The sequence below is a fragment of the Trichosurus vulpecula genome, chromosome 6 (assembly GCF_011100635.1).
Source record: "Trichosurus vulpecula isolate mTriVul1 chromosome 6, mTriVul1.pri, whole genome shotgun sequence".
Taxonomy (NCBI): Eukaryota; Metazoa; Chordata; class Mammalia; order Diprotodontia; family Phalangeridae; genus Trichosurus; species Trichosurus vulpecula.
In genome coordinates this window covers 112602141-112628807 of record NC_050578.1, presented here as the reverse complement: position 1 = coordinate 112628807, position 26667 = coordinate 112602141, and the positions used below count along the sequence as shown (strand labels likewise).

At 39.2% G+C, this 26667-nt stretch overlaps 1 protein-coding gene across 3 annotated transcripts in view; it reads right to left on the bottom strand.

Moving 5' to 3' along the window:
- INPP4B (inositol polyphosphate-4-phosphatase type II B) overlaps positions 1–26667 on the bottom strand; it is a 471298-nt gene that overhangs the window by 150107 nt on the left and 294524 nt on the right. For all 3 annotated transcript variants that reach the window (XM_036763284.1, XM_036763286.1, XM_036763285.1), the window contains exons 13-14: positions 25914–26091; positions 11672–11878 (exon numbers count right to left, since the gene is read on the bottom strand). In XM_036763284.1, the coding sequence (XP_036619179.1) occupies positions 11672–11878; positions 25914–26091 (385 nt within the window). The remainder of the gene's footprint in view (positions 1–11671; positions 11879–25913; positions 26092–26667) is intronic.

Here is a 26667-nt window from a genome sequence, read left to right as displayed (position 1 = left end):
CTCATATCTTTCATCTTTGGCAGCACAGTGGATGGAGTGCTGGACTTGGAGTCAGGAAGATCTGATTTCAAATCCAGCCTCAGACACTTACTTACAAGTTGTGTGACCCTCACCAAGTCATGTAAGCTCAGTTTGCCTCAGTTTCCTCATCTGTAAAATCGGGGATGGCATCTCTCTTCTAAGATTGCTGTGAGAACCAAATAGGATAATCATTTTAAAGCACCTGGCACAGTACCTGGTACGTACTAGACACCATATACACGTTAGTTATGATTGTTGCTGTTGTCGTGTTCTCCAGTCATTCAGCCACCCACTTGTTCACAACTCTGTCCTTTCTCGCCTGGACTATTAGAACTGCCTCCTAACTGGTCCTTGTGTCTGAAATATCCTCCTAGAATTCATCCTTCACCCAGGTACCAAACAGATATCACAATAGCATATGTCTCATTATGTCACGCTCCTGCTCACAAATCTTCAGCAGCTTCCTCTACTCTAGACTAAAATGCAGAGCTCCCCTGTTTGCCATTTGAGATTTTACAGTCTGACTCCAAGCTATGTTTATAAACTGATTTTATGTTATTCTCCCTTAGGCAATGTAGGTTCCTGCTAAACCAGCCTATTTGCTGTCTCCTGCACATGCCATTGCATTTCTTGTCCTGCTTCTGAACAGCCTGTCCCTTGTGCCCAGGACCTTTGCTCTTTATCACCCCCACTTCTTGGAATCTTCAGCTACCTTCAAGGGTCACCACAAGTGCCACTGCCAACAAGAGGCCATCTTGGATTTGCCTAGTTGCTAATGTGCCCCCCACCTAAATTACTTTGTATTCAATTTTAAATATTTTATATTTATTTACAAAGTAAATTTATTTATATTATATTTATTTTATATATATTTTTTACTTATTCATATGGATTTCTACCAATAAATGAGGAAAAGGATTGCTTTGGTTTTGCCTTTTATCCATGACGGCTAGTGCATAGTAGGTGTTTGATAAATGCTCATAAAATTGAATCTAATTCATGAAGAAATATGAATCCTAGATGACAGATCTGTGGCTGGAAGGGAACTGAGATCATCCAGTCCAAATCCCTCAGTTTACAGGGGAGGAAAGTGGTGCCAAATGAGGGGAGATGAGTTACCTAAGGTCATAGAAATAGTAAATAGCAGGATTATAAGGTGAACCTAGACTGTTTGACTCTAAATCCTGGGCCTTTTCCTCTGTGCCATACCACACTGGATATCAGTCTAGGCCTGGAGTCAAGAAGATGTGAGTTAAAATCTGGCCTTATACCTGTGTGACCCTGAGTAAGTCACTTACCTGATACCTGCCTCAGTTTCCTCAAATGTAATATGGGACTAATAACTGCACCAACTTATATGATTATTTTAAGGATCAAAGAAGATAACATTTGTAAAGCACTTAGGATGACCTTCCCTCCTTCCTTCTTTCTTTTCCTTCATCCTTCCATCCTTTACTTCCTTTTTTCTTTTGTCCCTTCTTTTATTTTTTCCTTCCTTTCTCTCTTCCAGCTTTCTTTCTTTTTTCCCTCTTTCCTCTCCTCCTTCCTTCTTTCCATCTTTCCTTTTCTTCCTTCCTTCCTTCCATCCTTCTTTCCTCCCTCCCTCCTTCCCTTCCCCAAAGCTGCACGAACTTACACCATATCATTTGAAAATAATAGGCAATAGTTGTTTCCACCTGTGATTAAATCACTTAGAAGTCTATTTAATTCTCTGGGCTATTTTCTCTTCTAAATGTTTCTGCCATTGAAAGAAATGATCTTTCTCTTTATATCTGAAAGCTGCTGTAAGTATGGAAACTTAATCATTTTTTTCCTCCAAAATAAGATATTAACAAGATGGGAGAAGAGGAAGTTTAGAGTGACTTTTGCCAAGACTAAAAACACTTCTTGTAATTAGGGAAATCTTAACATGAGGATTATATATTCTGCCTAATGCAAAAAAGACCAAGTGTACACATGGAGCCTTGACTTGCCAGGAAATGTGTGGAAGATGGGACAGGGAGATACGATAATCAGTGTCAGAGGGCTTATACATCACTTTCTGACATCAAAAGATGGCTTGGACTAGAAAAAAAAAATGAAAAAGAACTGATTTCCCATGAATCATGTCTATTGAGGGTATATATTTTTCATTCTCTATTTTCTTATGTCAAAAATATGAAATATGAAACCTTGTGGGGAATTTATTAATTAAGACCCCTTAAATAGAGGGTTATTCACAGTAGAGCTGGGAACAGAAAATGTAGCCAACACTGTCTATTTTCTCATGAGTTCCAAACATCTCTACAAAGATGATCCCCAAATCTATACATCTTCCCTCACTTTTTTTGAACTCCAATCCCATATTAACAACTTCTGTTGTTGGTGTTTGTTGTTGTTCAGTTGTGTCCAATTCTGCATGACCCCATTTGAGGTTTTCTTGGCAAAGATAATAGAGTGGTTTACTATTTCCTTCTCCAGCTCATTTCACAGATCAGAAAACTGAGGCAAACAGGGTTAAGTAACTTGCCCAGGGTCATACAGCTAGTAAGTATCTGAAGCTAGATTTGAACACAGGAAAATGAGTCTTCCTGACTGCAAGCCCAACGCTCTATCCATTGTGCCCCCTGGCTGACCCGCATCAACAACTACCTGCTGGAAATCTCTATCTAGGGATCTCAAACTCAATATATTCCAGATAGAACTAATTTGCTTCCCTGCTAAACTGTCTCCTCTTCCAAACCCCCCATTCCTCTTGAGGGTGCCACCATTCTTTTAGGTATTCAGATTTCCAATTTGGAGTCAACTTGAACTCCTCTTCCTCCCTCCCTGCTTCTCCTACTGCTGCATCTCTTGCCTCTGTCCCCTTTTCTCTAGTCACATATCCATCACCCCAGTTTATGTCCTCATCTTCATTTTCCTTCTACCTTCTTATTCCTGCCTTAGACCACTCCTGGGGTCTCCTAAGTGGTCTAGAACTCTCAAGTCTCTTCCCCTCTCCATTCTATCCTCCAAATAGCTGCCAAAATAATTTTACTAGGATACAAATATGAATGTCACCCCTGCTCAAGAAGCCATCAGTGGTTCCCTATTGCTTAATAGAAAAGATAAACGCCTCAGCCTAGTATGTAATGCCTCTTATAACCTGTCTCCAAAATACTTTTTACTGCCACATTTCACATAATTCCCCATTCCCACATTCTACATTACATTCATGCTAGGTTTGTATCTGTTCTTCCAAACTTGGTGTTCTATATCACACTATAGGCTCTTAAATAGGCTGTCCCCCATGCCTGAAGATAATCTCTCTTAACTTCACTCACGCTTCTGAAATTTTGGCCATCTTGCTCAACCTGAACTTGAACTAGAATCCCCTGTAAGACACCCCTAAGAAGACACCACAAAGATTTTGCTTGAATACGTCCACTGAGGGAGAATCACCATCTCTCAAACAGCTCATTTTATTTTTGGACAATCCCAATTGTTAGCAGCATTTGCAAACTTTTGATTCTTTGCCACTGATTCTGCCCTCTGGGAAACAAGCAGAACAAGTCTAATCCTTCTTCCATATGACAACTCTTCAAAGATTGAACAACTCTCATGTCTCCCCTGAGTCTTCTCTTCTCTTCCCTGAATATCTCTGGTTTCTTCAACAGTTCTTCAAATTGCATGATCCCAAGGCTGTTCACCAACTTGGCTACAATTCTCTCAATGCTCTTCAGTATATCAATGTCCTTCCTAAAACATGGGATCCAGAATTGAATCCAGTTGTGCAGATGTAGTCTAATCAGGGTAAATGTCATCAGGACCATTACCCCCGTATTCTTAGATAGCATGATTCTCCTACTGCAGTCATATATAACATTTGATTCTTGGGCTGTCATATTATGTTCCTGGCACATGGGATAGCAACTGGAACTGTAATTTTATTGGTAAAAGGCACTCTCAGATGAGGACAATACCTTTAGCAACATGAATCAACATCATCTTTGCAAGATATTCTTAGAAAGTTGCCTAGTACACTTCGAGGTTAACTGGCTTGTCCATGGTCACATAGTCAATATATATCAGAGGCAAGACTTGAATTCAGGTCTTCCTGACTCAAAGACTATCTCTTTCCCTAATCTGCCATACTGGTTTCTCCATAATTGCCCACTAAAACCCCCATATTTTTAAAAGTTGAACAGTTATCTAGCCATGCCTTCCCTTTCATGCCATAATGTCTCTGATTTTTTGAACTTAGGTGCATAACTTTATATTTATCTTTTAAATTTTTTCATGTTAGATGGACCTCCTGTGGCCTACCCAGTCAAAAACTTTTCAGATCTTTACTGTCATAGGATGTTGTGTTAATTGCTGCTCCTAGCTTTGTGTGCTCTGCAAATAAAATAAGCTTGACATCTATGCTTTTATCCAACTCACTGATAAAACAGCATAGGACCAAGTAGAGGTACCTGAGGTTTCCACTAGAGACCTCCCTCCAGTTTAATCTTGAAGCAGGTATGACTTTACTGAGTGCAGGCAGTCAACTAGTTCCAAATCTAGTTAATTATACCACTGTCCAGCCTACTTATCTCTACATTGTCCAAAAGGATAGTATGAGAAACATGGTCAAATGCTTTGCTAAGACTTAGGAATCTCTATTCTGGGCATTCCTCTAATCTATCATTCCAACAATCATATGTGAATATGTGGTTAATTAGATCCTTCTGATCAAATTTATGGATAGATACTTACCAACCATCTCTTTAATAATGTTCTAGAATTTAGTTAGGAATCTTGTCAAGCTCATTCATTTCTATTTTTCAGTTGAAACTCTTTCTTTTTAAATTTTTTAAAATTGGGACATCTGCCTTTAGGTAGTCCTATGACACCTTTCTCATGCTCCATAGTTGTTCAAAGACAGCAACTCAGCAATCATATTCAACAGTTCTTTTGGTACCTGGGGTGAGTTCACTTTGGCCTGTTGACTTGAAGTCATTAAGGAAAGCAAAGCCATTCTATTACTATTACTAAAACTATTCTATTCCATTACCTTGGGTTGCAACTTCCTAGTAGTCATATGTATAGAGCTTTGCAAATGTGAAAATATTATTTTTAAAAAAATAGTAGCGGAAGATGGCGGCTGGTAAGCAGGGACTAGAGTGAGCTCCGTACCCGAGTCCCTCCAAAAACCTATAAAAAATGGCTCTGAACCAATTCTAGAACGGCAGAACCCACAGAACAGCAGAGGGAAGCAGGGCTCCAGCCCAGGACAGCCTGGATGGTCTCTGGGTGAGGTCTATTCCGCTGGGAGCTGGGAACGGAGTGGAGCAGAGCCCAGCCTGAGCGGCGTGGACCATCCAGACCAGAAGCCAGTCGAAGGGGGCCCTAGCGCCCTGAATATGTGAGCTGCGGCAGTTACCAGACCCCTCGACCCACAAACACCAAAGACTGCAGAGAAGGTTAGTGGGAAAAGCTGCGGGAGTGGAAGGAGTTTGCGGTTCGGCTTCCAGCCCCGGGGGCAGTGGAGGTGGGGCAGCTACAGCTGTTGTTACTTCCGGCTCCAGGCCCACCTGGTGGGAGGAATTAAGTGGCAGATCAGAGCAGGAGTGCAACAGCCTGCTGAAGATCTAAGCCCAGTCTGGACTGGGGGTTCTTGGGGAAGGAGGAGTGTGGGTCTGACAGAGCTGGCACCTCCCCACTCATTAGTCTACAAGCAGTCATACCCCACTGAAAAACTCAAGGGTCAAGTTAGTGGGTTGGGAATATGTCCAGGCAGCGAAAATGCGCCCAGATTCAGTCTCAGACTTTGGATTCTTTCTTTGGTGACAAAGAAGACCAAAACATACAGCCTAAAGAACACAACAAAGTCATAGAGCCTACAACAAAAGCCTCCAAGAAAAACATGAACTGGTCCCAGGCCATAGAAGAACTCAAAAAGGATTTGGAAAAGCAAGTTAGAGAAGTAGAGGAAAAATTGGGAAGAGAATCGAGAAGGATGCGAGAAAACCATGACAAACAAGTCAATGACTTGCTAAAGGAGACCCAGAAAAATACCGAAAAATACACTGAAGAAAACAACACCTTAAAAAACAGACTAACTCAAATGGCAAAAGAGCTCCAAAAAGCCAATGAGGAGAAGAATGCCTTGAAAGGCAGAATTAGCCAAATGGAAAAGGAGGTCCAAAAGACCACTGAAGAAAATACCACTTTAAAAATTAGATTGGAGCAAGTGGAAGCTAGTGACTTTATGAGAAATCAGGATATTATAAAACAGAACCAAAGGAATGAAAAAATGGAAGACAATGTGAAATATCTCCTTGGAAAAACCACTGACCTGGAAAATAGATCCAGGAGAGATAATTTAAAAATTATTGGACTACCTGAAAGCCATGATCAAAAAAAGAGCCTAGATACCATCTTTCAAGAAATTATCAAGGAGAACTGCCCTGATATTCTAGAGCCACAGGGCAAAATAGAAATTGAAAGAATCTATCGATCACCTCCTCAAATAGATCCCAAAAAGAAATCTCCTAGGAATATTGTCACCAAATTCCAGAGCTCCCAGATCAAGGAGAAAATACTGCAAGCAGCCAGAAAGAAACAATTTGAGTATTGTGGAAACCCAATCAGAATAACCCAAGATCTGGCAGCTTCTACATTAAGAGATTGAAGGGCTTGGAATGCGATATTCTGGAGGTCAATGGAGCTAGGATTAAAACCTAGAATCACCTACCCAGCAAAACTGAGTATCATGTTCCAAGGCAAAATATGGAGTTTCAATAAAATAGAGGACTTTCAAGCTTTGTCAGTGAAAAGACCAGAACTGAATAGAAAATTTGACTTTCAAACACAAGAATCAAGAGAAGCATGAAAAGGTAATCAAGAAACGGAAATTGCAAGGGACTTACTAAAGTTGAACTGTTTTGTTTACATTCCTACATGGAAAGATGATATGTATGATTCATGAGACCTCAGTATTAGGGTAGTTGAAGGGAATATGCATATATATATATATATATATATATATATATATATATATAGGTGAATGTGTATGTATGCATATATTTATGTGTATATATATATGTATGTGTATGTATGTGTATATATATATGTGTTTACATATATATATATATATATATATATGTAAAAGAGAGAGAGCAGACACAGGGTGAGTTGAAGATGAAGGGAAGATATCTAAAAGAAATAAAATGAAATTAAGGAATGAGAGAGGAATATATTGAGAGAGGGAGATAGAGAGAGATAGAATGGGGTGGATTATCTCGCATTAAAGTGGCAAGAGGAAGCAGTTCTGTGGGAGGAGTGGAGAGGGCAGGTGAGGGGGGAATGAGTGAACCTTGCTCTCATCAGATTTGGCCTGAGGGGGAATACCATACATATTCAGTTGGATATCTTACCCCACAGGAAAGAAGAGGGAGGAAGATAAAAAAAAATAAAAGGGGGGGGATGATGCAGGGGAGGGCAGATGGGGGTGGAGGTAATCAAAACAAACACTTTGGAAAGGGGACAGGGTCAAGGGAGAAAATTCAATAAAGCGGGATGGGTTGGGAAGGAGCAAAATGTAGTTAGCCTTTCATAACATGAGTATTGTGGAAGGGTTATACATAATGATACATGTGTGGCCTAGGTTGAATTGCTCGACTTCTTAGGGAGGGTGGGTGGGAAGGGAAGAGGGGAGAGAATTTGGAAGTCAAAGTTTTAAAATCAGTTGTTCAAAAAAAGTTTTTGCATGCAACTAAAAAATAAGATACACAGGCAATGGGGCGTAGAAATTTATCTTGCCCTACAAGAAAGGAAGGGAAAAGGGGATGAGAGGGGAGGGGGGTGATAGAGGGGAGGGCTGACTGGGGAACAGGGCAACCAGAATATAAGCCATCTTGGAGTTGGGGGGGAGGGTAGAAATGGGGAGAAAATTTGTAATTCAAACTGTTGTGAAAATCAATGCTGAAAACCAAATATGTTAAATAAAAAAAAATAGTAGCGATGATGATGGCAATGTACTATCTTTTTTCGGCGCAAAACATCATTCTCCTTGAAGGCCTTCTCTTTGTTACCCTTTATAATCTGATCTACATTAAGCAGTAGTTTTAGATTTCCTTTATTCCTCTTTTCTCCCCGGCCAAATAGTTTTAAAAGGAACAAATTTTCAGTATGCTTAGCTTTTTTTTTAACCAATGTTAGCTCATTATTCATTTTTACACCCTAACACTTTTCTCAAAGGACTAATGGACACTTTTGAATTCATCCTGAGTCACCTGCCCTCTCTTGTCTTTTCAGTGTGCTTTTCAAAAAAATCTAAGTTGAACGATGAGTTTCCTGTGCATCCACATTGTTATCTTTTGAAAATTCCATTGTTTCCTATTATTAGAATCATTTCTCTTTGAAAGGTTCCCATTCCTCCTGAGCTAATTTCCCCTGAGAAAGGGAAGGGAAGAGAAAGGTGAGGGGGTTCTTTCTCTAAATCCATTGAAAGCTGTGTCAGCATATTCCTTGAATTACTTTTCTTCATTATGAACTCTAAGACAATTCTCTCCAAGTTTCTACCATTCCTACTTAAGCCACCAGCTCCTGCTTGTTGTTGAAAATTCAGTTTAGAAGAGCAGTTACACTTGTTTCTTCCAGCTTTTGAAGAATGACTATCATTAAGGTAAATCAAGACATTATTAGCTTTACTGCTTAAGGCAGAGAGACACTCTATTGGATATTAAGGCAATTGAAGTCCCCCATCACTAAAACTATACTATTCCTCTGTGCCAAGATTCTTAACCTTTCTGGGTGTCATGGCCCCCTTTGGCAGTCAGGTGAAGCCTATGGGTTCCTTCTCAGAAAACTGGTGTTATTAAACGCATAAAACAAAGGAAATAAATTATATGAAAATACAGGTATCTATCTATATCTCTCTACATATCTATCTCTATTTCTATAGCCAGCCAGCCATCTATCTATCTATCCCTCTGTGTCAAGGTTTTTAACCTTTTTGGGTGTCATGGCACCCACTGGCAGTCAATTAAAGCCTATGGATTCCTTCTCAGGATACTGATGTTATTAAATGCATAAAATAAAATATATAGGATCACAAAGGAAATTATATGAAAACTCTGGCATCTATCTATCTCTCTACAATTTCTATAGCCATCTGTTCATCTATCTATCCATCCATCTACCCTTCCATCTATACATCCATTTCTCTCTCTCTCCTCCTCCTCCTCCTCCTTGTCTCCCTCTCTTTCTCACTATCTGAGCTATTTATTTAGGTCATGGATGCCAAGCTTGTAGTCTGTTTCCTGAAGTCCTGATTGAATTCCTTTTTTTTTCCAAGTCATCTGACTCAGAGGTGTGCTAGAGCATGTTTAAACCTAGAAAGCCAGTTGTCAAATTTTCCATGAGCCTTAAAAATTGGCAAGCTCTACAAATCAGGGCTTGATTTATCTTGCTCATTGTCTAGACTTATGAAACTGATGGAAAAAATGTTAATAATGTAGATGTTAAACACTTACCAGCACATCCCTGTGTATACTCCAATGATGACATCATTTCTGTTTCTCTCTCTTAGTCCAAATATAATGCCATTTTTTTAGGAGGCAATTGGGGTTAAGTCACTTGCTTGGGGTCACACAGCTAGGAATTATCTGAGGCCAGATTTGAACTCAGGTTCTCCTAACTGCCCCTAATATGTGCTATATACTCATTCCCATTCCTATATTTTCTCACATAACACCCTGACCCAAAACAATACACATACGATCCATACACTATTCATACATATCCTTAATGCAACATAATAAGCCACTGTCAGAATAAGGAATTATCTGAATGGGGCGGGGGGAGAAGAATGGTTGCTTTTATTTCTATATGTCTATACCCATTATTTCTAATTTTTCTTTATTTTTGGATGCATCTTCAGACATATTATCACATTCTTAAAGCCAAATCATCTTTAGATAACTTCATTTTTTTCACATGACACTTTTAAGAGAGAGCAAGTCCTAAGAGTGAGCCAAAGCTTTGGAGACCGCTGTTACACAAGGACCAGAGGAAAAGAGTTAAATTTTGCATCTAGTACTGAAAAGCTCATTTGTGAATTCATATGAATGGTTTTTTTTAATTATTTAAAGTAGAAAAAAAAACTTGTAAAATGCAGAATTATTTCTCTGAAATCCAATTTTCAAAAATCTTTTTAATCCAAAGACAAGAACTTCTTTGTTTGTTTTTAAGTACATGGGAGTTCTCACCCTTCACCTATTTCTATGTCTAGCCATTGGTAAAAACGTGCTCCTCACCAAAGTCTCAGACCTCAAGTCTCCTGGGCAGTGTTCCTTTCATTAGCAACAACCTGTGGTCAGTTCGGGGGCTGTCTCATGCCTGTCATAGCAATGCCCTAGTGAGAACTGCTTCAAAGTTCCTTTTCAAATCTACATACTAATGATCTGGTCACTGACTGTTGTGGTTTTCCACTGAGATGTAAAATGTTCTAATGGCGTGTCAACAAACTATCAAGTATTCAGAGAAATTGCTGCCCAGCACACATCACAGGTGCTCAATAAACATTTGATGTATGAATGAGTGCAGAAATGGGAACTATATGAGAAAAATGGTCACTAAAGGAATCAAATTTGTCCTATGCTAAATGCTATCCTATTAACTTGGATTTTAAGGGGGGGGGGGTCCAGAGCAATTAAGAGAATAAAAAGGATGACTTTTGGTTATACTTGGACTTTTCAGCCATGGATACCAGTCATGGGCAGAGTACCTTAAATAGAAAATACATAGTAGCCTATAGTCAAAATATGAGGACATAAACCACAGCAGTAAAGAGTGAAAAAGACTGACAACAGCCATTGCTAATTCCTAGCAGCAGTGATTTCATTTACTATTGACCAGATGTACTTACAGCTTTAAATAAACTGAGGAGGTTAAAAAAAAAAGAGAAAAAGAATAAAGAAAAGTTAGGTTAACTCATACACTTAAAAAATTAACTTTTATTGGAAGAATCTATCTTCCTTATCAACAACAAAATGTTGTGATTCTACCCATCACTCTGAACACCAATCTAGCTTTTCTTGCTGCAGGAAAAAACATTCTCTGGCTAGGGAAAAATTTATCAGTTCAAACTTCCTTTAAGTACTTTTATAAGAGAGTTAGACCATGTAAATCATTCTCTAAAAGCCTTTCTAAATTACAAGAAGGCAAAAGTATTATTGTTTAATTAAATGTTTAATTAATGTTTATTATAGCCAGCATATTCATTTCAAGCCAAATTTATGACAGAGTTGAATTTTGTTTTTTATGCACTGTATGCGCTCTTTATAGAGCAGTGCGTAGTTTATAGTGCATGGCATAATCAATGTAGTATATTTATGCCCATTTTATAGGGCTTGGGATATAATTTTACTATTTAAGTGCTTATAGTGTTTTATAGTTGCTGTATCTTTGCTTTTATGACATAATATTGGTCATTTGTCACAAAATCCTTGGTCAGGAACACAACACCCAATTTCAGTTCTGTTCCTACAGATATATATGTGATCCGCTTTATGACAATTTGTTTTATGCCTTAGCTTCCAGGAATGTGTTTTGGTTAGAAGGGGAGACCTACCAGTTTCCTGTACTTTTGTTTGTGAGTGCATACTCATTCAAAGGCGGGGATGGAGGACAGAGAGACCCTTACCCACTCTTCTTCGTCATAGTCCGAGTGATGTGGGATAGAATCCTGCCTTTGGATGGGGGGCAGGGACCCTGCAGGTTTAGTCTCTTCCTCCACAGTGTTCTTGGGAGTGGGTGGTTTCTTGAGGACACAGCCTGGCCGGGCTGTGTAGAGGGCTAAGAGGGCACTTCTGATCAGCTGATCCTTAAAGGCATGAACAAAGAGCTCTGTCTGGAAGAAAATGGACAGGGATTAAGAACACCAGGAAGATGGTTACAGAAAATATTTAAAGCAGATATCAGAGATGATATTTGCAAAGTGCTTAGTACGGTACCTGTCACATAGTAGGTGCTTAATAAATTACCTGTTCCCTTCTCCCTCACTGTTTGTGATTCCAAAGCACTGGAAACAAAAGCTGTGCCCATCAGTTGGGGAATGATGAACAAATTTTCATAAATGAATTTAATGGAATAAATGGGGATGATTTCAGAGAAACCTGGGAAGACTTATATGAACTCATTCAGGGTAAAGTAAGCAGGAGAACCAGGACAGTTTATGCAATAAAAACAACATTATAAAGAGAGACAAAGTTTAAAGGACTTAAGAACTGCAATCAATGCAGAAACCAACCAAGATTCCAAATGACTGACTCATGGTGAAACCTACATCCCACTTCCTGACAGAGGGCTAGCTGATGGATTTAGTTTGCAAACTGAGACATGTTTGTTGGATATGACCAGTGCAGCAATTTGTTCTCCTTGACTATTCATATTTGTTACGAGGGTTTTGTTTTCTTTTTCTTTTTTCCAGAGGGAAAAATGAAGGATGGGATAGAGAGAAAATATTTTTGTTAATAAGGAGGAAAAGAGTCAGTAGGGGGCAGGATCTCTGCGCCGAGCCGGGATGGGGGAGGGCACTATAGACTTGTTTTCTCTTAAGTACTATGTATGATAGTGTAAGTATAGGAGAGAAAGGAAACTAATCATACCAATCACGGGTAAATAGAGCAGTTTGGGAATGCTGCCAAGCTTGGGAGCTCTTCTGCTCTAAAAGTTAATGCAGAGGTAGTGTAGACACTGTAAAAACCATCTGTTTCCATAGCCTTTTCTTGCCTCATGACAAAACCTATCTCTGGAGATGGTTTTCAGTGGGAATAACCGTTTCAACAATAACCACCTCATGCTATTTTTTTAAGGTTGGGAGAAAATACTACTTATGCTTGATATTTTGAAAAGATTATTAAGGTAAAAGGAGCACTGGTATATTGATAGAAAGGGGCGCAGAGGTAGCTGACTGTTTTCCTCTTGGACAGAGCTCATAGCAAAAGTAGGAAGGAAGGTTTTGCTGTCTTCTTTATTATTAGTCTTTAAACTCTCCCCCCATAAATTTGTTATTGTAATGTTCAGTTGTTGGCGGAATCCCTGTGAAACAATGTCCAGTACAGTTTAGTCACTGGTGGTAAATACCCAATAACTACAATAGAAGTAACAGCTACCTTGTGATGAAGGATTTCATTTCATGAATTACCTAATAAATGTGCTATGTCTTTGGCCGGAAAAAAAATGTGGGAGGTGCAGTCCTTGAATTTATGTGTCATATTATGCTTAGCAAGAGGTAATGTGGACACAGGCCCAGACTTAGGGTCAGGGAGGTGGGGTTCCAAGTCTTGCATTTCATTATCAAGTCTGCTCCCTACTGGCTAAGTGACCATGAGCAAGTCTCTCAACATCCCTCAAGTGGCCTTGAGGAAAATCTCTAGCTCTGTATGACAGCAACAATTTGCTGATGTGGATCAGAGGAGGCAGTATTTCAGGTACGGAAATGAAGGCTATACAACACTAAGTGATGTGCCTAGGCTCACATGACAACTCCGTGACAGACGTGGCATGTGAACCTACACTTCTGGTGATCATGAGTCCCTCACCTTTGCCACTACAACATGTTGAGTTTAGTCCTTAGTCAATGCTAGCTTCGATACTGTTAAAACTCAATGTGATTATCCCCCACATTCTCTCAATAGGGCCATCTACTAATGGACACTACTAGGAAAATGTCTACAAATCTATACATGGTAAGAACAAAAAATTCTTGAAGGATAAGTAAATCATAGAGAAGAATTTTTTTTAATCCATCACCACGCCTTAGCTATTCAACTAGCTGTCTATCATAACTCTTTTTTTTTTTTGAAGAGGATGTGTCTGGACATGTAATTTCATAGAACTCATTTGATTTTTGTTGGATATTGTTTAGGTTTCCATGACCCTTCTTCTCTCCTGATTCTCCTCCTGACCTCAACCTCCTCTTTGGGATCTTCACCCACATCATGCTCCATCATGTTTAGATGGACTCAATTATCATCTCTATTCAGATGATTACCACATCTATACATCTAACTCTAGCCTCTCCCCTGAGCTCCATCTCATATTACCAGCTGTCTTTTCAATATCTTCAACTGGAAATCCTATAGGTTGAATACTAAACTTATCTGCACCAATCTCTCCCCTTTTCTGGGTATTCCCATTACTTTTTTATTTTGGAGGCTGCCAGACTTGCAGTCTCAGTGTGTGTCACCCTCTCCTCCTCACTCTCATTCACTGCACATATTCAGTCAGCCAACAAACACTGCCATTTCTCTCTTCCCACCTCTTGGTTATATCCCGCTCTTGCACTCCTACAGCTACCACCTCTCACCTTGGTGATCACAATAGCATTTTGGTTGGTCAGCCTTGCCTCAGGTCTCTGTGCACTCCAATACATCCTCCACTGATTGGCAAATGTGACTATGCTAAAGCATAGGTCACCACATCATCCCTCTCTTCTCTCCAGTGGCCCTGTCTTACCTCCAGGATCAAATAGAAAGTCCTTGGGCTAGTAAGTTCTTTACAACCTGACCATTTCCTATCTTCTGAGTCTTCTTACACTTTACTCCTATATCCTGTGGATGGCATACTCCACAGTCAATCCATACTGGCCTTCTTGCAAATCCTCATACACACCTTTCCATCTCTAATCTCTGTGCCTTTGAATTCTCTCTCCTGTTGGGATGCTCCCTGGCATTCCAATGTTTCCACTTCTAACTCTGGCTCTCTTCAAAACTCACCTCAAATGCTGCCATCCACAGAAGACCTTTCAAGGCCTTCTCTTCCTGACTCCTCTAGTCTTTCAATATGATCTATTCTGTATTTATCTTGGAAGTACCTACGTATTTTCATGTTCTCTCCCCTGTTAGAACGTGACACCATGAGGACAGGGTTTTTACCATCCCAAATGCTAAGCACAGTGCCTGATGTGGTATGCAGTAAATACTTAATAAATGCTTACAGAACTAATTGCCTAGGGTGTTGCCTGAGATGTTAAGTGACTTGATAATATGTGTCAGTGACAGCACTCAAACCCAGAGCTTTCTTATTCTAAAGCTGGCCCTTTATCTACTCCAATTATGTAACATAGATCCTATGTAATAGATTATAAATCGTGAAAAATTATGAAATTAAATGGACCTTATAAATCATCTTTTTGACTACTATACCTTTTCCAAATGTGGAAACTGAGTCTGAGAGGAATCAAATGAAATTCCTATGGTTACCTTCTAACTCCCACTTCAGTGTTATTTAAATAATAACACATCTTGGTAAATCCAATTCTTCCTGATTATTTCTATCTTTCCATTTAATTTCTTTAAGTTCTTGATTTATAGAGTAAAAGAAATTAGGATGGGAAAGGACCAGAGAAATCATCTAATCTTATCTCTCATTTTACCAATGGGGAAGACAGGATTGAAGAGGTATAGAATATTTTGCCTTAGAGCATATTGTGAGTTCGTGGTACAGCCATGAGTAGAACCTGAGTTTCTTGTCTCCCGGTCCGGTGAGATTTGCAGTACAACATACTGCCTGCCTAGCACCTAGCTGAGATGAATCCCCAAGGCTCAGGCCACCTTTGGAGCTACCAGTGCTGTCAGCTGATTTAAAAACATTATTTGCTCACCAGCTTCAGGGTAACATGCTACTCTGAATACAAGAAAAATCATAAGGAAGGTTGTGCAAGTCTAAAAAAGGAGGGCAGGGTGGAGTTTAGTGGTAAACAAATTAAAAACCAAACAAAACATAAAAGTCAAATGACAAGCCATGAGATCTTATTAGAAAAAGGACAAAAGGATATGGGAATTTAAAAAAAAATTAAAATATGAGAAGGGGATTGAAGACTGGGATGTAAAAGAGAAAGGATTTCTGGGAAGGAGATAAATTAAGCCCTAAAATAAACTTGTGGTGCCATGTTGCTAATGGCAAAATACATTATACATATAATTTTCCATACAGCATGGTTATATACAATACTAGATTTAAATATCAAAAATGGGAATTCATCATAATTCATTTTGACTAAACTACTTTGCTGCTGATGGTTTCAATAAGCTCCCTTGATTTATTTTTATAGTCACACAGCTTGCTGTCTTTGAGTTGCTGTTCTGTATCTCCGTCTTCCTCATACCCACATGGTGGAGAACATTCAAGGGAGACTTCTAAGGTATTCAAAATCATTGAAGCTGCCCAGATAAAGAATGGCAAGCTTAAAGCCTTGAAGGCGTGGTGACTCATTGCCAGTGTGAACCCAGAGCCATTCCCTCTTCTCCCTCTTCCGAAACATGGAATTGGCAAAAATATCTATAGATCATTGCTGAGAAGAAAATGATTTTGATACTATTCCTAAAACAAACAAACAAAAAACCACTTCGCACTTCTTTCCTCCCCTTCTTTTATTAGAAAAATTATTAGTAGCATAATGGAGTAGAGTATCAGAACTGAAGTCAGAAAGACTCAGGTTCAAATCCCACCTAGTTGTTGTGGCCATGGTCAAGACATCCTTGAGCCTCAGTGTCCACCAACCTCACAAGATGGCTGTGAGGTTCAAAAGAGGCAATATCTAAAAAGTACCTTGCAAACTTTAAAGTTGCAGATAAATGTCAGTTGTCATTTTCATTTAAAAATCAAATATCTAAGAGCATATCTACACAGAGTGAAGTAGGGGGGAAAGCACTCACTACTGAAGTCAGGAGAGAAACTAATTAGCAGTGTAACTCTTGGAAAACCACTTTAATTCACTTGCAAATTATGAATAATGGTATCTCCATTGCCTGCCTCAGTTTCCTCATCTGCAAGACAGGGATAAGGATATCAGAGTACCCGCCTCATGAGGGTGATGAGAGAATGCATATAAAAGTGATGACATAAATGTAGCCATCATCCAAAGGAACCTTCATTCATTTATTTATTCATTCCAGCAATCATTTATTCAAAAGACTAATTATCACCTATTTTGCCTATTTTTCTGCATGTTACATGCTGGGGCATATAAGGATGAGAAGAATCAGAGAGAGTGTCATTACCATAAAATGTCCAAGCCACCCTCACTGTGGTGCCAGTCAGGAACTTGAACCCTCAGCGAGATTCAGTGACTTATTCAAGGTTGTAGGTGACAAGTCCAACAGTTACTTCACTGGAACTCAGCATTTCCAACTTCCAGTTCTAGAGGCTCCATTCTCTCATACTACCTCTGGCGAACAACTACAGCATGTCATAATAAGGACATCTTTTTAAGTCCTTTGCTAGCATAGCCCATTAGATGTTATGTTTTTTGAAGATAGTCCCTTGCCCATTCTATGCATCCAAAAATTCATATCTGGTTCAAAACAAAGCCATTGGGGAAGCTCCTTGATACTACATAGTAAATGTACCATCCCAGTTTATGTTAAGATTTGTGGCTGAGGCCTAACCATATCTGTACATTTCTCTCAATGGAAAATATCATCATTATAAGTGAACTTTCTACAGGTCTAAATGAATGGTGGATGGAATACTTGGAATAATGAAGAACTAAAGGAAAAAGCGGCTGAGGTAAGAGAGCACAGGGCATATAGTGATGGTGGGGAGTAGAACAATTTGCTCAGAGTTCTTTGTCTTTTTACTTTCCCATCTCCATCTCTCTTCCTCCTTTCTTCTCATTCCTCCTCCTTCCTTTCTTCTCTCTCCCTAGAATTGTGAGTTCATCTGTATAGGGAACTCTTGGTGAGAAAATCTTTTCTACCAATAGAGCATATGCATATATTCTGTTGCTTAGGGTCATAGATAATAATGTGAAATCCTCCTAGAAGGGTAGGTAGGGCATCTAAATTTTGGAGAACCCTAAATGTCAAGAGATGGCTTTTGAAAAATACTATACATTAAACAACTAAACATAATATGTTAAACAACTAAATTCCATACCCCAACCATGTTTTTCTTTTCTAATGGATTATTTGAAAATGGAGTAATATCTTGAAGGCCTTGACCAGGGGTAGGGAAGCTATGGCCTCAAGTAGGTCCTCAAGTGAGGCCCTTTGACTGAATCCAAACTTCATAGAATAAAACCCGACCCCTGGCTCTAGACATAGTGTCTAATCAATAAATAAATTGGAAGCCTAAACTTTATTTGGGAATTTAGTAACTTTCCCATAGAGAATGCTTAAAATTGTCTCCATTCTCTATTCTTTAAAGAACATTTCTACCTGACATACATAATACCCCAGGGAGTTTGAGGCATAGGGATCTTAGAGGGAGGTCCAAAAAAAGAAGGAGAAAGGGTCAGAGTGATCAGTAGAGGGTTAAGCAATTATTAGAATGATAGGTGGAGTGAATCTGTGGAATAGATAAGAGAGAGGTACAAGACTGAGAGACAGATATGACCAGGCCTGTGCAGTCCCTGAACCAAAGGAAAGGAATTTGCATGAGGTTGTCCATCAAACAAACAAACAAAAACAGAACTTAACCAAGTGCTTAGGGTTAAGATATAAATACCCACAGTTTCAAGACCCAAGGCTGAAAGTCTTCACCATTGTACATAATAGAGGAAATTGTAACAGTGACTTGTATCATGTATTTCAAGCTTGTATTTCTGCCATAGCTGAATGACTGTTATATGTGTTTCAGGAATATAGGGTTCTCTCCCCAGAACAAGGAGGTAAAGAGAATCAAAGACCTCTATACACTCCAGGTTGTTAGGGAAAGTGGAGGCTTCCCAAAAGGAAACAGAAGTAAGGCTTCAGTGGGACAAAGGGATCTGAGGTTCAAGCAGGGAGACCTGGACATTAGAGTGGAAGAGTTTGCAGAGAGAAGAAAGGGAAGGAAAATGCCAGCTGTAAGATAATAGCATAAAATCAGACTTGAGGTTCTCTCTGAAGAAGAGAGAGAAGGATGTTCTGAAAGCAAGAAGCTATTTGTCCTCCTCAACAATGATACAGTAGAGGAAAAAGAGAAGAAGAGTATGTGCCAGTGATTCTTTCCTCAGGGATATTGAGGTAGTTACTTGTCAACCTGAGAACAGCGATAGAGAGGTCTATTGTCTTCCTTGGTGTGTATCCAAGAGATAACATAGACCCTTCCAAGACTTATCAAAATGGATAGCAATTTGTACACCGGTACTTCTAGAACCTGGGGACCCTGCAGCCTCAAGGCCACGTGGGACCCTCTAGATCCTCACGTGTGACCCTTTGACTGAATCCGAACTTCACCTAATAAATCCCCTTAATAAAAGGATTTGTTCAGTAAAACTTGGACTCAGTGAAAAGGCCGCACCCAAGGACCTAGAAGGCCACATGTGGCCTCATGGCCACAGGTTTCCCAACCTTGATATAGAAGGAGCCCGAAAGCTATTGTGAATGATAATGTGTTTGTCTTTAAATGGGAACACCTATAATCTATAGATAGCAGTCCAATTTTCTGTTTATTTTCTAAATAGAGAGGACTCTTTTTTCCAAACTAAATTTTTTATATCAAGACCAATCTAAGTATAGAAGGAAAATGAAAATAATAATTATCTATGTCTATAACAGTAGTATTTAAATTTATTATTAAGAGGGCACAAAAATACATAGCATTTTAAAAACAAACATTTGATCCCATCCCCCACACAATCAAAAGAGGACCAACCTTGAAGTCAGGAAGATCTAGGTTAAAGTTGCATTTCTCTTAAATATTAGCAATGTGACCAAGGGTTAGTTACTTAATTTCTCAGTGTCTCCAGTCAACTTTCTATAAATGAATTTGTTGCTGTTTTTTAGTCATGTCCTGCTCTCCTTGACCCCATTTGGGGTTTTCTTGGCAAAGATACTGGAGTGGTTTCTCATTTCCTTCTCCAGATCATTTTACAGAGGAGGAAATCGAGGCAGACAGAGTAAGTGACTTGCCCAGGGTCACATAGCTAGTAAGTGTCTGAGGCTGGATTTGAATTAAGGGAAGATGGAGTCTTCCTGATTCCAGGACCAGCACTCTATTCACTGTGCCACCTAGCTGCCCATAAATGAATATAGGTTAGAAATTAGTTGCCAATAAGCACTATTGGAGGGAGTTGCCATGCTAGGAATCCCACATACTGAACATGTGATCTGTATCACTCTTACTCCCCTACACCTGATCCTTGAAAGAAAGAAAGAAAATAAGACAGAAAGAGAGAGAGGGAGGGAGGGAAGGGGAGGGAGCAAGGAAGGGAGAGGGAGAGAGAGAAAGAGAGAGAGAACGGAAGGAAGGAAGGAAGGAAGGAAGGAAGGAAGGAAGGAAGGAAGGAAAGAAGGAAGGAAAGCACAGCGTGCTTTGAGATAAGATGAAAGATTAATCATTTTTAGCTAAGAAGTGGGGAACAAGGAAAAGCATTTTTACTTTTATAAGTGGTATTTGACCCACAAGGGTGAGGAAATCTTGTGGCCTCAAGGCCAACTGTGGCCTTCTGGGTCCTTGGGTGTGGCCTTTTGGCAGAGTCCAAGTTTTACAGAACAAATCCTTTTATAAAGGGAATTTGTTCTGTGAAGTTTGGATTCAGTCAGAGGGCCACACTTGAGGGCCTAGAGGGCCACATGTGACCTGGAAGATGCAGGTTCCTCACTCCTGAGTTCTAAGCTATATAGACTGGGTAGGATTTCAAAAGACAGAGATAGAACATAAGGAGGTTACAAAAAGAATAGGAACGATAATAGTGATACCTCACAAGATAGTTGGAAACTTAAAATTTGACAGCAGAAGTGAAAATGCTTTGAAAAAATTTTTAAAATATGACACATGAGAGTTTAAAATTAAGAAAAATTAAATCCAATAATGTTTTTTAAGAAGCTGAATCTATAGCAGGGTAAAGTCTATATTGTTAAATGTTATAAAGATGAACTTAATGAAATTTACCATAGCTTCTGTGCAAAAATAACATTCATTCATTAAGATGAGTTATAACTGGTTCATGTACACTGTAGCTGTATAATTTTGGTTACATATATACTCCTTATGTCCTTTTTCCCCCCCTTATCTGCCCAGGACCAAAACATTTTTAAGATTTTTTTTAAGCTTCTAACTGCATGGGGTATGGTATGTTAAAACTGTAAAAAGCAGGGGGAGGAGCCTATCTAAATGTATTATCTAACTAATAGGCATGTCAAAAAGCATGATAGATGAAAAGTAAATTCTTTTCTTTTTAGACAAAAGCTTTTGTGTCTAGAGAACAATGTTAGAAAAAATCTCTTCTGAAAGTTATAATCATCTTAAGTCTCTCTGTGTGTCTATACAAATGAGTTAGCCTCATTTTTTAAATTAAAAAATATAAGCCAATTTCTGGTGAAGGATAAGGTGGTTTAGTGGAAAGAGCCAGGGATTTGAAGTGGGGAAATTTAAACTGGATTCCCGGCTTTACAAGCCATGTGAAACTAAGCAAAAGACTTTACCTCTCTGGCCTTCAGTTTCCTCATCTGTAACATAGAAGGGTTGCTCTATATGATTTCTAAGGTCCCTTCCAGCTCTAAATTTTATGACAGCTACATATATATATATATATATACATACATACATACATACATACATATATACACAGTGTGTATACATATGTATATATCAGTTCTACCTTAAAGAAAGAATTTTTAACAATAGATCAATGAGGTAAGAATTTCCATATTTTTCTCCACTCAGAGACAGAACCCTGAAACTTGAAAAACCATATTTCTACTGCATCTTAAGTCATAACAAAAGCGTATGTTCAAATAGTGAATTCTGCCCCAAACTAATTTTGCCACACTACATAAACAGCATGTCTGTTTTTCTCTCTGTAAACCACTAACAGAAATCTTATGCTATGTAGAGTTTGGTTAACTTAACAGATACTTTGCAATTCCAGGCATGAAATCATAGAAAAAAAGAAATATCGGACAGAGACAACTTTTAAAAAAATCTTTTTGTAGTTTCAAGTGCTGACAGATTTGTTGGTAGGTAAAGGTAATCTAGTCAAAGGAAGAAAAAGGAAGGGAAAAAAGTTTGAGCACTGCTGAATTAAATGAGGAATAAAATAACCCCCCTAAAAGAATCAGTCACTGCAGTAAGTTGTAAATGATGTATGAAATGACAAATCCCTGCCCAGTGCGCAGGAAGAATATAAATACTGCTTGGTAATCACTGCATGGATACGGTATTGGCTGTAATTTTCAGCTTAGGTGCACCCAGAAAAATCTCTCTGAATCTAAGAAGCTGAAGAAATCCAACAAAGAGCCTTAATTATTTGATTTTACCATCCCACCTTCATCTTGTCTTGTTTCTGTCTTGAAACAACCTCTTTCTTCTCTCCTTCGCCCTCTGCCACAGACATTTATTAGCAGCTAGAAGCTAAGGCACTAAGCGGGTTTCTGCGTCTGTACTGTCTCCCAAAACACACACAAATACCTGAAGGAATTTTAAATCACATTATACTTTCAAAAACCCATGGAGCTGAGAAGTGTTACATCATCACTGATGTTAATAAGAAGCCACATCTCTTAAGCATTCAAAATTATGCCAGTGCTAAGTACTCAAAGGTAGCTGTTAAATTGACTTCTCAGGGACTTGAATAATAATTTTAACAGGTCACATCTATACAGATCTCTACTGTTTGTACAATCTTTCATGGGTTTGATAGTCATCTCTATCTAGAGGATGGTCTAGTCCAGGGGAACCTGTAGCCTCGAGGATGCATGTGGCCCTCTAGGTCCTCAAGTGTAGCTCATTGACTGAATCCAAACTTCACAGAGAACCTAGAGGGCCACGTGTGGCCTTGAGGCCACAGGTTCCCTATCCCTGATCTAGTCCGTGTATCCAACCTCAGTCTCTCTCTTCTCTCTACATTACTGTCTACCCTTTATAATTGGAAGGCCATAGGCATCTCAAGATCAACTTGTCATAACTTGATGTCTTTTCCAGTGAATCCTCCCCTGTTTCTAACTTTCCTGTTTCTGTTGATGGTGCCATCATCCTTCTGGAAGACCTTAAGAGTTGTCAATGATTTCATTTTCCTTTATCCTTTGTATCCAAACAGTTCCCAAGTCTGGTCAACACTACCTCCACTCTTTTCTCCTGTGTATCCCATTCACTACATTCATAGGATCAAAGGATCATAGATTGAGAGCTGGGAGAAACCTTAGAGGCCTTTGAGTCTCACTCTCTTATTTTATAAATGATGAATTTGAGACGCAGGGAAGGAAGGTGACTTGTCCAGGGTCACATAATTCCTAAGTGTTTGAGATGAAATTTGAAGGTAGATCTTCCTGATTTTTAAGTCCAGTGTCCCCTTGTTCAGGCAATCATCCCCTTTTTCTTGGGATATTGCAACAGCCTCTTAATTTATCTTCCTGCCTCCAGCATCCTCCCCTCTGATCCATTTTCCCCCACAGCTACCAAACTGATATTCCTAAAATATAGTTACAAACATATCAATGACTTTCTGTTACCTATAGCAAAAAAAAATACAAACTTCTGTGTTAAAATTTAATATCTTTTATATTCTGACTTCAGAATTTCTTTCCAGGCTTATTATACATTACTCTCTTTGGTGAACTCATCATCCTAGTCAAACTACTCTATCTGCTCATGCCAACACATGGCATTTCATTCCTGTCTCCAAGACTTTGCACATTCTCCAGACAATCTGGAATGTGTCCTCTCTTCACCTCTGACTCATAGAATCACAAGAATACAGATTTAGGGTGGGAGGGGCCCCTAGAGACTATCTAGTCCAGCCACCTCATTTCATAGATGGGGAGTGAGGCGCAGAGAGCCCAGGGCAACAATACCAGTTTCTCGAGTGCCACCTCCCTACAGCAAGTGAATTTGATTGTGTCCTCAACAACCAAGTCCCAACAGGATTTATTTCATAAATATGTGTGCGTGTGTGTGTATACGTGCATGTATATATATGTATATATGTGTATACATATACATATATATACATATATCAGTGTGTATATTTATATTTACTATTATTTATTTTAATTATTTCAATTATTCCATTATTAAATAGATGGCACTGTGGTAGTACTGGGGATGCAAAGACCAAAATGAAAAAGTACCCCTATAAATTTTATATACACACATGTATGTATATATGTATATATACACACATGCATATGTGTGTGTATATATATATATGTATTTTTTTTACATTTACTTTTCTATGTTCACATTATTTACTGTTCCCTACCCTTTTCAAGAGTGAGTAAGATTCTTGAGGACAGGGACCATTTCATTTTGGTCTCTGCATCCCCAGTGCCTACTATCACAGTGCCCTACACCTACAAAATAAATAAACAAGTAAATAAATAAATGAAGAAATAATGAGCACTTAATATACATATTTCATATTCTGATTTCATCTCATTATTATAATAACCCCTCTCGTTATTATAATAACCCCTCATTATGGGTACTATCCTTATCCCCATGTTCCAATGCGATAAACAAGACTGAAAAGTCTCAATAACTTGTATAGGATCACGTACCCAGGAAACTGCTGGGAAGGGATTGTCCAGGATTACCCTGGTGCCTTGTTTTGTCCCCATCCTTCCATCCCACAGAGCTCTCCTGAATGTCATTCCACAGGGGATCTCTCACTAAAAGTGCTCCACAAAAATGTGTTATCATTATAATGCAGCCCAATACCTGGACTTCCTTCCCACAGCATTAGCCTAGTTTTGCACTTATCACTGTGCTTTTCCTTAGGAGCCTGTCTTCTACGGGGCAGTTTCTCTAACCGGTTCTCCTTGCTGATGTTTCTAAAACGCAGTCTTCAGGGAGACCTGAAGCACATATTTTGTTAGTGGCAGATCATTTTTGATCTCTGCAGGCAATACAAGTCCATACTAGAAAATTATGCTCTATTTTGCATAGCTTCTCCAACATTATGTGAATATTAATCAATGTAGACCAGTGGAAACAGAACCAGCTTTGGAGTCAGAGAACCTAAGTTTGTTAGAATCTCCTTTCAGCTACTTATTAGCTCTGTGACCTTAGACGAATCACTTAACCTCCCTGTCACCATGGACTTATCTGGCTGCTTCTCCTTGCTGATGTTTTCTGGACTTAGTTTTCAGGAAGACCTAAAACAGACATCCAACGGTTTCCAGTAGTTTCATGTGTCCCATGAGGCTGTTTCTAATCTCTGCAGGCAACTGTGGAAGCCTCCAGTAGAAAATCCTGCCTTTCAACATTTCCTCAAACATTAAATTAATATTTATTGATACGGTGTAGCAGAAAGTGTAGGAGTCAGGGGACCTGGATTAGTACCCCAGCTTTGCTACTCAGAGATGTGTGACTTTGAGCAAGTTGCAGTCCCTAAATGGGCCTCAGTTATCTCATATGGAAAAAGGGAGGGGGTTGGATTCAGTGGTACATAAGGACCCTTCTAGCTGTAAATCTATAGCCTTATGCCACTCTGGTAGAGAAAAAAACTGAAGCAGACAGCAGTTAGAAGATATGCCCTAGCCACTAACAGAACAAGGATCGAAAGCAAGGCACCCTTATTTCTCTGTTTTGAATGTGAAGACATTTCTATTTTCACACAGAGTTGTTCATACTTAGTCAATTTGGATGATCACCATAGGAAAGGAATAAAACTAATAAGAAGATTCCAATGTGAATTCACTCATGTCACAAAAGCCAAGACTAAAGGAAAGAAATGACAGTAATGATAAGAAAAGAGAAATGAAATCTGAGTCTCTAAAAGGTTTCATTTGCTGTATGGGGAAAAATACTCCCTACTATCTGAATCAGGTATAAGACTAGTCCCTTCTCATCTTTCAGTAATGCTTTAAAGATTATTTTTCAGACGAGCATATTTAACATTTCTCGTTGCTATGATTGGCAATTCATACAGAAAGAAAGCTCAGTAGGGACTTGGTTATTATGTTTCCCCCTCCTTCCCCCACCATGCTACATTCTAGCTACGATTTGATTCTTACTTTTTCTGAAAGCATCTTTAAAGAATTCTTCAGGCTGTCTGGAGAATGCTGGCTGGCAGAATTAAGAAGCCCATCTGCGTGGGTTGATATAAGGGGCTGGAGTTGATCGATGTTCCCGAGAACTTCCTTCGCCTTTGCTGTGTTTTCAGGTGAATAGTAAATAAACTGGTATCCGGTACTGAAATAAGAAGTAGAAGGATGAAGTTAGCTGAAAGTGCCAGATCTTTGCTGCCCCAATACCAGATGGCACAGCCCTGGAACGGTGAATGTCATCATTCTTCATTGACCAGTAGGCGTACCCGCATTTTAGAAGGAACCTGACTCAGATTTTATTAAAAGGATGCCTTTTTGATAGGTTAATAACAAACAAACAAACAAAAATCCTAGTGCAAATTCTGGACTAGCACTTTCTTCATGGCTAACTACACTAGGCAGGGATATCCAAAATTAATTATCCCCATGGTGTTCTGGATACTAGTCCAAAAACCAAAAACTCTGGTTTGAGGTGCAGAAGATTCTGTTACAAAGCAGGATGCATGGGTGTGGAAGGTCAAGAAAATGGATCCAATGCCAATAACATGATCTTCGGAGACCTATCATGGCCAGTTAATGACTACAGAGAAAAGTCCTTTTGGCTCTCACCTCCTCCTCCACTGCTCCCTCCACCCCCGTCCCACCACAGTGCCTTACTGCATTAGTCCTTAAGTGGTAGCGATATTTGCATGTGAGGGAGCAGCACCTTGGTTCCATTCTT